The sequence below is a fragment of the Arabidopsis lyrata genome (genome assembly GCF_000004255.2).
Source record: "Arabidopsis lyrata subsp. lyrata unplaced genomic scaffold ARALYscaffold_3, whole genome shotgun sequence".
NCBI classification, from domain to species: Eukaryota; Viridiplantae; Streptophyta; class Magnoliopsida; order Brassicales; family Brassicaceae; genus Arabidopsis; species Arabidopsis lyrata.
The window spans coordinates 18,854,474-18,869,010 of NW_003302553.1; the positions used below are offsets into that span (position 1 = coordinate 18,854,474).

At 32.0% G+C, this 14,537-nt stretch overlaps 2 protein-coding genes across 2 annotated transcripts; one reads left to right on the forward strand and one right to left on the reverse strand.

Moving 5' to 3' along the window:
- Window positions 1-675: 675 nt before the first annotated feature.
- LOC9321978 (probable small nuclear ribonucleoprotein F) lies at window positions 676-2,179 on the reverse strand. The gene is made up of 5 exons (XM_002885866.2): window positions 2,070-2,179; window positions 1,603-1,690; window positions 1,490-1,527; window positions 1,226-1,290; window positions 676-982 (listed from the first exon to the last, which is right to left on the reverse strand). The coding sequence occupies exons 1-5, from the start codon at window positions 2,073-2,075 to the stop codon at window positions 913-915; spliced, it is 267 nt and encodes an 88-aa protein (XP_002885912.1). The 5' UTR covers window positions 2,076-2,179; the 3' UTR covers window positions 676-912.
- Window positions 2,180-11,786: 9,607 nt separating this feature from the next.
- Window positions 11,787-13,875, forward strand: LOC9321979. Its single transcript, XM_002883786.2, has 4 exons — window positions 11,787-11,955; window positions 12,161-12,370; window positions 12,836-13,106; window positions 13,335-13,875. Exons 2-4 carry the CDS (start codon window positions 12,202-12,204, stop codon window positions 13,582-13,584), a joined length of 690 nt encoding a protein of 229 aa, XP_002883832.1. The 5' UTR covers window positions 11,787-11,955; window positions 12,161-12,201; the 3' UTR covers window positions 13,585-13,875.
- The last annotated feature ends 662 nt before the right edge of the window (window positions 13,876-14,537 follow it).

A 14,537-nucleotide genomic window follows, 5' to 3' on the forward strand; every position in this document is an offset into this window, starting at 1 on the left:
AATTGTGGGAAGACCTTAAATTTTAACAGGATACCAATGATGCTCAGTATAATTATGTAGACCTCGTATGTGTATGTAACTTCTAAAGAACATTCTTAATAGGAGGAAAGCATTCCAAACTCGGTATAGGCAGTGTGGTGGTCCTTCGAGGACAAATCCACTCTGTACCACTTCGGTGTGTTCCTACCGAGGCTGACTGGACCAGTCGATAGGGTTTATAAAAAAAAAGAACATTGTTGATACTGAGGATCGAACTTTCTGTTTTGTCCCCTGATTTTCAGGCATATATAGGTCTCTCTTTGTGCATCATTTAAAATCTGCAAAGGAATAGTCGGAAACTACTTTGTAAAATCCAAGGCCAGTCTCTTCCGACGGGTGAATGCAGTAAGAAGCTGTTGCTAAGCCTAATTAAGAACCCGCCTCTTTTACAAAAACTATGAAGCGGTTTCTACATCGTCAAACGCTGTCACTCAGTTCAAAACAATAAAACATGGAGATTGATTAGTCGAGAGGTTTGTAGACTTTAAGGTTAATTGTTTAGTCTGCAAAAGTTCTTACGAGTATCACCAATACAACACTGGCCAGTCCACTGTGTTACTGTTTTGAACACTCTTGGTTCTTTTGTTTTCTTCCTTCATTCTATATGTTTTATCTTACATTTTCGTTAATCATAACTGATCAATGAAGAATCATATATTCGATTTTAGAACCTATAAGTACTACATATCTGGAGGATCACATGACATATCACGGCTTATGACGGGTGGTAAACTGAAGATGGTTAAAAAGGACATGCTTTCCATCACAATGACCAAAATACCGGCAAGATTCGTTTAGTATTACATAAAACTAAATGGCTTGTTACTTTCAAGGTAAAACACAAACTTGAGAATTTTGCGACATCAGCACAGGTTAGTCTTGATCAGCATCTTCAAGTTCTTCATCTTCTGGCACGCCTCGGACATACAAGACGTTGTTGCATCTGTGAGCACAAAGTCAGAACATTAATACAATGGATACAAAAGTTTCAGCAATTGCAAACCTGATTATTAGTGAATGAATCCATAACTAACAGAGACGAGATGATGAATGTATATCTAGTATCTAATGGCCAAGTTCAATGCTTAAGTTATATCAACTAATGTCACTTCACTGAGAACTATCTCATTCAAGGAGACAATAAAGTAACGGTAAGACTTTCAGAATGCAGTAAGACAAGTATTACCTGATCAAGATCTCTCCAAGGTTTCCTGTCAATTGCCCATCGATGTATTCCTCGGTGTTTCCCAGCTGCAAAACAGTATGGAAAATCTCAATGACTACAATGAATAACGATCCATGTATTACATACCACTAATAGTAGGTTTTCTAAAACTTTTTAAGGAGCATTTAACAACAAAATAACATTAATCTCTGTTTCAAATTTCAATGACAAGAATATAATATAACATTAGCAATATCGAATTGCACATAGAAGCTAAGACCATACCTGCAAGTTCATGTAGGAGTCAACAGAAGCGAGAAAACCTGTGAAAGTGACAATAAGATATTATAAGCTCTACTTATCAAACTGCAAAATTTCACCAGACAAAAGAAAAAGACCTTTGTATTCCATTCCCCATTTAAGCTTAACGATAACCGTCTTCCCGGTCAAGTTGTTCAAGAATGGTTTCGGGTTTACTGGTATGGTCTGCAAAACAATATACAAACATATAAATCAGAGGATGAAATTTTCCTAAAGACAACACATTGTTCTTTAATTACATGTAAAACAATAGTAACCTAAAAATCAACTATAGTAGTGGATCAATTACAAACCAAGCTTCGTACATAAATAATGAAAAATCTAACTTTTAGAAATCTAAAACCAAACCCATCAATCCTGATTCGAAAACACTCCAGTATTTAATTCTAATTGGACAAATCAACAAGAAAAGAGCTCGAATTTCAGAGCTTTTGCAAACCCTAATAATACTACTTAACAAATAAATTATAACGTTGAGTTCCACAAAGAAATAAGAAATCTGGAATCGAAATCTTGGATTAGCGAAGTAAGATTAAAAACTTACAGCCATGAGTTAGCAGCGAACGAAGATTTGTCGGGAGGTTTTTGGAACGACGACGATTGTGTGCTTCTGACAAACCTCAAAAGTGTGTTTCTTAATCATTCTCAAAAGGCCCTATTACGGCCCATTAATTGTCCAATTTCTATTTCTGTGTCCAACCCAAACAACTAGTTTGTTGTGTTTGTGATGGAGGCTGTTTCATGATTACATAGTCTATGGGCGCGAATGTTGCAAAATAAGTGTAAAATAAAAACGATGCTATGAATTATGAAACACATTAATTTATTAAGGGCTTTATTGGTTCTCCCGCTAGCAGATGTCAGTTACGGTTGTTAGCGGTTGGTACTAATCATAGAAACCACTCCATACCGTTTTGAACCGCTCCAAATCTCTGGATTTCAAAAGCTTCTTCCCGCAAGCGTTTGCGGTTGCGGGCGGTAGCGGTTGGATTAAAAAAAAAAAACGTTTACTTATAATTATTATAATAAATATTAATCCTATATATATCTTCCATCTTTGTATCACGTTCTCTTCAGAAAACTCTAATCAATATTCTGAAACCATATTCTCTCAATTATGTCTTCCACCCAAACTGATGAAAATCAAGAAATAAACGTAAGTATCATATATTCTTTTATTCATTCATCACCTCATGTGTAAATCTTTGAATATTTTTCATTGCATCTTTTTTTTTCATTATGTATTGTTTTGCTTTTTGATTAAATATATGTTTCGATTTCTTTTCTCGAATAGAAACTCACTCTGTCAGACGAGATGACTCGTTTCTTGTTAGAATTGATAACACTAGAGAAACAAGATGGAAATTGCAGAGGCAAAAGTTTGAGTGAGAAAGGAAAAGAAAATGTTCTCACAGAATTTAAAAAGCAATTTCCACTAACCTTAAACTGGAACAAAATTAAGAACAGACTTGATACTTTAAAGAAGCAATACGAAGTCTATTTGCAGTTTGTAAAAGAAATCCGGGAAATCTGTGAATTTAACGTTATTTGCAGTTTGTCCTATTACTTGATGCAATTTTTGGTGTTAAACTAGATGCATAAAGTACTATCTTGTTGCAAAATTTTTTTATTTTTGAATAATTATTTAGTACTTTATTTATGGTTTTAATTATTAAGCATGTTCAATTTTTCTAATATTATCATAATAATATATTGGTGTTTTTATTTATTTTTTAGTAATATTTCTAATTTATTTTGGTCAATTTTTTATTTAACTGCTACCGCACCTGCTGGTTTACCAGTCATAAAACTCCCGCAAACGCATCCATTTTTAAACGCTAAACCAGTCGTTCAAAATGCTTGGTAACGCTTGAAGCCGCAACCGCCCGCTTCCGCAAACTCCCGTAACCGCAACCGCAATCGCTGCGTTTAAACCAGTCAGGCCCTAAGATACCACGTCCTGGCTACCTCGACGTTTCCCTTTCTCCGCTTAACGCTCTAGGCCATCTTCATTCTCTCTCGACTCTTGATAGATCAATAACTTTATCCTTCCGTTCCAGGATTATTCCCTATTCAGATTAGCTTCTATGGTGTATGCAGAGAAGTCACGTCTTAATCGCTCTTAATGTTTGCTCAAGGGGTAACGATTTCAATTAATCATTTCAAGTTTTAGACACAAGGTTGTTCTCCTCCTTTTCGGTTCACAATGATTAGGTATAGAAGGATGTGGAGATGGGACTCGCACACTAACTAGAGATCATGTATCCGACTACCATCATTTCATCAGACTCTGCAATCTGATTCGAAACCATCATTGTCTTTCATTATCTCTTATATCCATCTTTTTCGATTGACTTCATATATACCATTATTTACTGAATTCTCCTTTGCTACGTGCATGTTGCAGGTTTAAGATACAAAGAGAGTCTTTGTATCTTCTTCATTCCGGCTTTTGTGAAAAACTCACCATGGTCACACCCAACTAATTAGCGAGAAAAAGGTTTAGGTTTATCTTCACCAGTAGACCATCCGCTTATTGGAGAGATTTCTCAAAGGAATCAAATCAATCCAAAACTTCCTTCTTCGTTAGGTGAATTTTGTTATTTATTTTATAATTTTACCTTGGTTCGATTGTGATTTAATTTCTCGAAAATCCTCAATAAGGGAAAATTTTGGGACTCAACTCTTAACTCTATCATATTCTCTTGCTGAAAACTTTTGAATTTAAATTATGTGATGATTTAGTGTCTTTCAGTCTATAACTTGATTTAGTAGTGTTATTCCAGCTGTGATGGAGGTTAGGACAATAGTTGCATGGTCACCAGTAAAAAATAGTTATGAAAAAATAAATATAGTTATGGAACATGTTGATTTAAAAATGATAATGGCGTCTCATGGATTACTTTTTCCCTCACATTGGAACTAATGTTGCATCGAGTTTGGTTATATAATTATGATGCTGCTTGTGTATTCTTTTGGGTTTCAATCTTAATCAGTATACATGGTATATATCTGTGATTAAGAATCAAGACCTTATGGTATAACACATATTGTTTAGTTGCAAGCCTGTAAAGGTGAAACTGAAGACAAAATGAAACGTAACAAAAAGATAACATCGGATGCATATGATATCGATATCCTCCCGTGAAATCAAGCTTCTTCCTTGCGTCCATCATGAAAACGACTGCTCTGTTTCATTAAAGGTCTCACACCCTCTTCTCTGGATTCACTAACTCATGTTCTATATATATATTTTGGAACCAGATAGTTTAATCACATCCTCTCCTCAATGAGATGTTTCTAGAGATTTTTAAAACGCAAATGATGATGGACGCCTTCACCAAATTGTACATAGAAGAAAAGCCAAATCTGCGGGAGGTGAAAAATGGAGGCAGTACAATGTCCACAAACTCAAGGAATATAAGAGAATTTTAAACCAAAAGGTGGATCAAAGAGTTTCTGCTAAATAGCTCCGCCATGAACGAAAGGTAAACATAACTTACAAAAAATGTTATGTGTTTATTTTTCGTTAGGTACAAAAGATGGGAAGAAATTAAGAGATCATGCCTTCAAGCATAATAAAGATATTATTCAAACACCAAGAGGGAATGTATAAGTATTTCATCACAAATCTATACTAGTATTTTTGGAGTCATTTTGGTGACGGGTGGGTAAAAATACTTCCGGGTTATTTGGATACCCGACCCGTTTATAAATTTTGCTCATAAAAAGTTTGTTGGGTTGGGTTATATTTAACTCAACTCATACACTGGATATTCCATATTTAATAATTTAGATACTTAGAAGATTTGATTAAGATTTAGAATTATGATTCTCCTACCATCTTTGTTTGATTTGTTTTTAACTGTTTTGAATCATCATATAATACATAAAGTTAAATTTTTTTCTGTATATACTGTGATTCAAAATTTTAAAAACGGACATATATTATCCAATTGACGAAAATGTGTGTTCAACGTTCTACATCGATTAAAATATTTAGACAATGATTCAAAATCATATCATAAATAAGATCAACATTAATAAAATAAATGAGTTTTTTTGGCCAGACGGGTTTGGAGGGACGGGTTTTTGAATCAAACAATAATCAAAAGATTAAAATATCATTAATCCGCCCTTCAATACGGATTAAATCCTTAATTTTTTTTAATACCACCAATATTAGACATATTAAATCAGTCTCATTTAGAAAAGATTGTATAAAACCAAAAATTGTCCCGTGGTATAATGTTACTTAATAACAATTGTAAACTATAAAAAATAAATATCTTAGAAAATGATACAATTTGCAAAATTTTATATATAATAAATAATCTTTAAATTTTAAAAATTACTACTTTTAGAAAACAAATCACGGGACGGGTTAAGAAGTTACAGGACGTGTTATATTTCGGAACAAAGTTATATGATGGACGAGTTTGAATCAATATTTCTAAAATTTTAAAATATCATTAACATGCCGCTTTAATACAGTTTAAATCTTAAGTTTATTAAAATATAAATATCTTAGAGAATGATATGATTTGTAAACTTTTATATATAATAAATAATCATTAAATTTTAAAATAAAAACAAATCACGGGACGGGTTAAGAAATTACGGAACGGATTATATTTCGGAACGGGTTTATATGACTGACGAATTTGAATCAATATTTATAAATATCATTAACATGCCGCTTTAATAGGGATTAAATCCTCAGTTTATTAACAATTATCTCGTAGACTCATGGTATACCGTTAATTAATAACAATTGTAAACTATAATATAAATAAATATTTTATAATGAGATACAATTTATAAAATATTTTTATACTAATTTTAAAAATAAATCATCCCGCGGTGTACCGCGGGTTAAAATCTAGTTTAAATTAAAAAAAAATAGTACATGACCAAATTAATACAACATCACTTTGATTGTGTAATATAGTTGTTCTTTTCGTTCAAATGTTTAATACAACATCACTCGATTTCTGTATGTATACAAAATAAATTATTAATTTTTAAAATTAAGTAAACTAATTTCAAAATTGTCATCTATCAAATATATACCCAGGCGTAGCATTCAGTGAAAACCAATGAAAGAGAAACAATCATTTTATTTCTTTTTTTCTTTTTATATAAATTAATTTTTTATTATTTCTTTTGTATAGGGATTTGAAAACATTTTATATTTTGAAACAAAATAAAAACTCCAAAACATCTTATATTTTCAAACATATCTTATTATATAAAGTATGGTTTTCAAAGTTAATAACTCACGAGATCGTGACACGTGTCAAATTTTCCAATATGAGATTTTGACATGTGTCAAATAAAATTTTCCGTTAAAAAAAAAAAGAAAAAGTAAGAAAATAATTATAAAAATAATTAGAAATTTAAACACTTTTAAAATGTAAAAAGCTAATTATAAGGAAATTGTACATATATTTCCATAAGACTTTTTGGCATCTAGCAAACAAAACTTTTGTTTTTAGAAAGCTAATTATAAGGAAATTGAACATATATTTCCATAAGAATTTTTGCCATATAGAAATTTTTTTTTTAAAAAAGATAATTATAACAAAACTACAAATTTAAATAGTTTTAAACATATAAAAAGATTATAATAAGAAAACAACATGTATAAATAAGGAAATTATATGTATATTTTCCATAAAAAAATCAAAATTATAAAATTATGTAAACATTTTATTTATAAGTTACTAACTGTACAAAAAAAAAGGATTTTAAATAGAAAAAATTAAGAAAATTATACAATCAATTATTAATCCTATAAGAAAAAGGATTGTAAATAGTTACCTTTAAATAAACAAATAGATTGTCCCATATTTTCTCATCAAGCAAACTTATTTCTTAACGATGTTATATCATATCAATTATAAAAAATATATTTTGAATCACGATGTTTTTCTAAAAATAGCATGTGATATTTATATCTAATGAATATATGGCAATTGAGGTAAATTAATAATGATGAAAAACATTAGCGAAATAAAGACATAGACTAGAGTTATTGTCGGAGAGGCTTGGTCCAATGTCGGAGGAAATAAAGAAGGTGAAGAATAAGAGAAATTGGGAAAAGAGGATAAGAGACGGTAACAGTGTTGTTGGTGTTGATGATAGTGGTTCAAGCTTGGTGGTGGTAGCGGCGGTAAATATTGATGAAGTTGGTGAGTCGGAATTAGCGAGATTCGGTATTGTTGGTGGTGGTGATTTTGATAGTAGTGAGATTTAGTTGTGGTGGTGGGTCAGAGTAGTGAGACTCGGTAGTGATGCCCGAAAAATGCGAGAAGTGTAGATAGGGAAAAAAACAAATAAAGATATGGTGGTGAAAAAATCCGACGCGAGAGAGAGAAGAAAAAAGAAAGAGGAATTCGAATAAAAATAAGAGAAATCTAATGAGAGAAACATAGAGATTTGAGAATTAGAAAGAGGAGAAAATGAAGAAATTAATAATATGAGCAAAAAAATGACAAAAGCTATGTAGCAAATAAATAATGTTTAATTTGATGTTATTTTTTTAATTTTTTTTTAGTCTTAAGTTATTTAGTGTATATTCTCTAATTCCTTAAGTATAAGGTCTTCTCTTTCTGTTGAGGATATTTCATATTATCAAGTTAAGCTACTTAGTTACATGACATTAATATAGATGGTCTCATATTTTTTCTTCTTTTATTGTCACAATTTTATTATGATGTCAAACTTTTCTAAATAAAATCATATATTTACGTATCTCATACTATATGTTTACATATTATACATATATCGTTCATATATTTACAAAACTATATAGTTTTATCTTTTCTTATTGTCATAGTTTTGTTTCTATCTTGCCCACATTGAAATTATAAGATGTAACACACTATTCCGATGGATGTAAATAACTTATTAAAATTCAATAATACAACATATGAATATTATGACTTCATAACTTATAATAAGTAAATAATTATATAATTTTATAATAGGCCAATATTTATATTAGATGATTTAAAAATTAGTATAACATAACTACAAATAGTGTTTTATTGCGCATAATGCTAATAAATCTATATTTAGATATAATTATGCTGCATTTTCTAAAATATATATATATATGTTAACTAAAATAAGCTTACAAAAATAAAATATAAATATTAAGAATGATAATCTCGACCTGCAACCCGTGCAACGCACAGGTCCATATCTAGTGGAGTATAAAAGAGCAAAACTTAGTTTACATATCAACTTTATCCTAAAGCTTTAGCAAAACAACTATAATTAAGATCAATATGATAATTGTGCGAAACTAAATCTACTAGACAATTTTAAAAGTTAACTTTATCCGAAAACTTTAGCAAACAATTATACATTAAAATCTATATAATGATTGTCGAAACTAAATCTATTAAACAACTCTGCAGAATAACTTTTTCAAAAAACTTTAGCAATATACTATTATTAAACCAAGCTTCAATTGCATATATTAAGATCCACAAAATAACTGGACAAAATTATATCTAGACAACTCTCCATAATAACTTTACATGATAACTTCACCAAACAACTACACACTAGAATCTAAATATTAAATGTGTGAAACTAGTCTCCCAAATAGATTTTTCAAGGAACTTTGCCCAAAACCTTTAACAAAAGATTACATCTTTAAATAATTTTACAGAAAAATTATGCACACAAACATTATGAAATTATGCTCATCCATTTTCTTTGTAGAAATGTCATATTGAAATTTTTAGAAGTAGAAAGCATGCTTTGATATACACTTATGTATAAGAGAACCTAACAATATAGTACTTCATCTAGGTTTAGAAAATTAATTTAGAGTTTTAATTTATAATTAAAATTAGCTTAGATTAGTGTGTCATGATTTTCAAGTACATTTCTTAAGATTTATTAGAAATGTGGCCTAACTTAACCCAAAAGTTAGCTCAAGAGTTAAGGATTGCCACATCCTATATATATTGCCCAAAGATCTCAATTCCAAGCAATGTGGTGCATTCTAAAAGGCCTACTCGTGATGTGGGTGGGAAACGGTCCAACGGAAACAGCCCAAACCCAACATCTTGGAAATACAACAAGACATGTCACTTATATGGGTCACATAGGTGGGAAACCATTTATGTGGGAATTTGCTTGTTGGGTCAATCTTGGGCTCTGATACCATATTAGAAATGTGGCCTAACTTAACCCAAAAAGTAGCTCAAGAGTTAAGGATTGCCACATCCTATATATATTGCCCAAAGATCTCAATCCCAAGCAATGTGGGACATTCTAATAAGATTGACACTAAACGCAATCATAAGCTCAGCATACTCAAAGGAAACTGAGTTGAATGAAAATGGATTGTTGAACGTGTCAAAGCCAGACTCGGAAGGACTGTTGGTTGAATCTAGATGCAGATCAAACAATAAGGGAAATAAAAAGCCATGGACAGGAAGTTCTAATGGCAATGGCAGATTTCAGTCAAGGCAAAGTAACAACACATGTTGTTTTATTTATGGAAAGGAAGATCACTAGAAGAGGGAATGTCCTGAAAGAAAGATGTAACGATCCAAATTTTGGATTAAACCACGAGGACCGAACCGAGCCTATAAGCGAGTTAAACCCGCAAGCGAGCCCATGAGAGGATGAGAGAATGAGAAAATGAGAGAATGAGAAAATGAGTATTTATAGGAAGAGAAGTGAGAAAAATTACAATTAAAAAAATAAACTATGGAGTTACAATTCTAATTTATTGTGTTTGTGTGTTGAATAAAATTAAGTGGAGAAATATAGTTAATGCATAATTTATATGATTTCAGTTTTATATTAAAGTGTTAGTTAAATGTATATGATTAAGTTAGTTGAAAAGATTTTTTTTGTAAGTTACATTGCCAAGTAGTTTAATTGTATACTAGGTCAGAGCCCGCGGTGTAACCGCGGGGGAAGGTATTTAGAAACATTTATTTATGATTTTATTGTAAATATTGTGTGTGTTTTATTGTGTATATGAAAATGTGTATGAGAACCGGGAAGAGTTGAATTTGATATTGTTATGATTAAGGCCCAATCTCAAACCCAACTGTTGACATATTATTTTTGGAACTGCACCGCCGTTTAATATGTGTCCGTTCAACAACAGGAAAAAAAAGTAAACGAAAACGAAAAAGAAAAAATCTTCAATCTTCTTCTGCATAGAATTCAAAATTTTCCAGAGACCCATCAATTGAGAGATTGCATCTCCGATTTCTGTCTTAGGAAGCAAAAATAATGGAATTAAAATCGAAGAGATAAGAAAAATTTATGTTTTTCATCATTAAGACCTATATAAATTGCAATCGATTCGAATTCAGAAGTTGTGAAAACGTTGTTAAGAGCCATTTGGGAGAAAAAGTTTGTTTGATGGAAGTAAAGTAGATTGGTAATGATTTGTTTTTATACGGATGGTTTGATCATATATTTATACTGCTAACGCATATATTAACAAAAGTAGGGTTTATGCAAAGAATATTCGTCAAAGTAATTGCAATTTGCAACGACGAGATTTGAGAATTTTTTTATTAGAGAACACTTAAAAAAGGAAGTAATATCTCAACAAAATATATGATAAAGGTTTGATATATAATCCGATTTTATATTATAGAGAGTTTTTACGATTCTAATTCAAAATAAAGTAACTAAGATTGTTTGTGCGATAAATAAGGTATTTGTGCACAGAAGGGGTTATTAAGATCTCATCGCTGTTTTTTGCATAATCTTATTTCTAAATACGTTGGTATTTTGTTGATGGGAATTAAACTAAGATTTATACTTGGCCTAGAAGAATATACCAAGGGCGTCATTTAAGATTAAGAAGTTTGCCACATAAACCGATTAATAATATATACGCAATTATCATTTTTGTTAGGTAATTAATGCTCTTTTCGTAATTAATGCTTAATGGTCGTTATTTTCAGAGTTTAATGTTTTGTAATTATGTCTCAAAGATCCGAATAGTATCTTTCCGGGTCATTTTTTCAATTTTTTCAGTTATAACCCGACCCAAGTACATTTGTACTTCTCTTTTAATAGTATAGAGATGATTAAATATGTTTATTTGTGGTTTAATTGAAAAGAATTTTTTTTTTTTAAGTTATATTGCCAAGTGGACCAATAAGAAGAGAGTGAAACCTTACTTTTATATATACGATGTGTGGTTGACAAAAAAAAAATATTATTTCGTAAACCCAAAAAAGTCAAAAACTAAATTAGACACCGGCTAACCAAACAGAATTTATTGCACTGGTTTGGACCGGTTTACTAAGAATCTTCTCGGTGATCGATTCGATGGACATATCAAGCCTTTGGTGGTGGATCTGTGCGCGTGCCGGAGAATAACGCCGCATGACTCTGTGAAGCTTTGATTCGTCAATTATTTGATTTTACTGGTAATTGAATTCCTCTTAGTCCACAATTCGCGAGCAATTAAGTTATTGGAGAAACCTCTGTTTTTAGATTGTTGGTTCTTGCTCTCGTCTCGCATCGAAAGATCAAATCTTTTGCACAAGTTTGTGGTAGAAAGCTTTAGGGTTCTTAAATTGGTTATGCCCAGATTAAGATTAAACGTGAAACGGTGTATTCTCGTGATTACAGAGATTTGTGGGTTTTGGAGTAGCTTGTGTGGAGTTTAGGAGATGGATCTAGAAACTGAGAATCGAATAGCTTCAATTCTATTAAGAGAAGCAGCAGAATTGAGAAGAAAAGCTGAGAAAGAAGGTGTTAGAGCCTATCTTGACAAGTCTGATATTAGGCATAGACCTAATTCAAGATTTCTCAAAGCCACTGTTCTTGGTGTTCAGCAATGTATGCCCTTCTCTATTCTTTCTATTACATATGTGTTCGTTTTAGCGATTTCCATCGGTAAACTAGTTTCAAGTTATGTTCTTTTTTTCTTCAAATTCTACTCTATGTGATCACATTGGAAATTATAGATTGTTTGATATGTCTTTCCAATCTGCATCACTGTAGCTTTTGGAATTTTTCTTCTTTGAAGCAGTTTTGGAAGGGATTAGTTTCTTTGTTGGTTAATCTGATCCATCAATAAAAAAGGTTGGTAACATACTAACATGTTACAGTTTTGGTGGGGGTTTACGGTTTTTTTATACCTTCTTAACTTGTTCACTAGCATTTAGTTTGTTCGAAAAGAAAGATCTATCTGATAGCGCCATTTCTCGTTTGTATCTTATGACTATCTACTATTGAATGTTGATATGAGGTTAATTGTTTACTTTGACTCTAACATGTTCTGTTTCTTGACTACTGGTACAGCAAACAAAGCGGTAGAAACCAATGAGATGTGGAGGGTTCGGAAGAAAGAGATTGAGCTAGAAGATAAAAGACACAAAGGAAAAACACAAGAGGAAAGCAGTAGTAGCCAAATGAAGCAGAATGGTAGTTTCATGAAATGGAGTTTGGATAAGCGATGCAGCTCGGGTGATGAAAAAATGATTACGTGTGCATCATCATCAAACAAGAGATGGTATTCAGAAGATGACGAAGGCTTAGGAGATGATGACATTGAGACTTTTCTCCAATCACGGTATGTCCTTTCACACTCTACCTAGCAGCTTCCATTACCTTTATATTTGCTAGCTATCATCATTCTCCTTCATGTATTGCTTGGTTCTATATTTTATAGTAAAGTGTTTTTGCCAATGAAACCACTATATTCTCTGGTTAGGAAGTGTAAACGCAAACGAAAAAACTGTCGGTTAATACTACTAAATATGCAGCCTAATACTTATTGTAAATCTCTTGTAAATAATAGGAAGAAACGTGGCAGAGGCTCTATTGGTCCTATGATGGATGAAACTGGGCCTTATCTTCCTGCCGAGAATAGACCGTTTCAAAGTTGTGATACAAGAGAGCGGAAAGTAATCCTGGGCCCCGAGAGACCACCTTCATTGACACAAGGCTCAGATAACCAGGATGGTCCGAGGATAAGAAAGGACTATATGAAGAAACATCGTAAAAACGACAAGAAAACAGAAAAGAAGAGAAAACGGGACAGACACTAAAGATTCTCTCATGACAGTAACGTTGTCAAAGATGCAGAGTGATATCAACAGTTATGGTAGGGGAAACAATTTGTAGATTAAGGCGATAACTATATTTGAGAAGCACCGTTGTATATAAGACCTGATCTTTGTTCGTGAACTTTTCGCAGCAACCTTGAGCACCCTTCTATCTAGTAACTGTTATATACGATTGCTTATTTTCTTTAAACTATTTTACGGCTTTAATTGATCTGTATCTTGGGACTAAGTTTCTGGATTATATCACCATAGAAAAAGATCATCAATACGCTACATCCTGACCATGTTCACGTGTTTCTTGTTGATAGAGATAGAGAAACTCTGCTCTGGTCTGTGTTAGAGCTTAGGATTCTGAATAACTATACATACAAGTCTCTTTATTGATGATCTTTTTAGAACTAGACCGAGAATAACTATCCAACTCCATCATTTGACTCAAAAAGAATTCTCTATATTTTGGAACAAACAAAGCTCTTCCATGTGTTTACTGTTTAGTCTCCACTCCTATACGGACACGCTTTTCACCAAGAATCCTATCACAGGTGAACACAGAAGCTTTGTGTATGGTTAACACTTACACAACACGAGTCGTCTCTTTTAAGAACTGCTAATTCGACGCTTCCATATGTGACTAACCGCAGATTTGTGATGACATTCTTAATCATCAGGTTGAACTATTCCTGAGAGTTTGTCACGAGAACCTAACTGTCCTTGTCGGATACTGCAGCAAAGAAAAGCATATACTGATATACATAGCTAATGGGACCTTGGTTGGGAGGATAACATGTCTTGTTAGTCTTCTGAACTATATATAATTCTTATTAACTATTAACACAATGTAACTTAAAAGGAATTTGGATAAGCCATGTGTTCCGCTGATGAGAAAAAGATGGCTCATGCATCGTAAAACAAAAGATGGTATTCAAAAGTTTGAT

Coding starts and splice junctions, on each gene's coding strand:
- LOC9321978 (XM_002885866.2), bottom strand. Junction 1,291..1,489: donor ACTCCTACATGAACTTGCAG/GTATGGTCTTAG, acceptor ACTGTTTTGCAG/CTGGGAAACACCGAGGAATA. Junction 983..1,225: donor CTTGGAGAGATCTTGATCAG/GTAATACTTGTC, acceptor TTGTGCTCACAG/ATGCAACAACGTCTTGTATG.
- LOC9321979 (XM_002883786.2), top strand. CDS start 12,202: ATGGATCTAGAAACTGAGAATCGAATAGCTTCAATTCTATTAAGAGAA. Junction 12,371..12,835: donor TGTTCTTGGTGTTCAGCAAT/GTATGCCCTTCT, acceptor CTACTGGTACAG/CAAACAAAGCGGTAGAAACC. Junction 13,107..13,334: donor GAGACTTTTCTCCAATCACG/GTATGTCCTTTC, acceptor TGTAAATAATAG/GAAGAAACGTGGCAGAGGCT.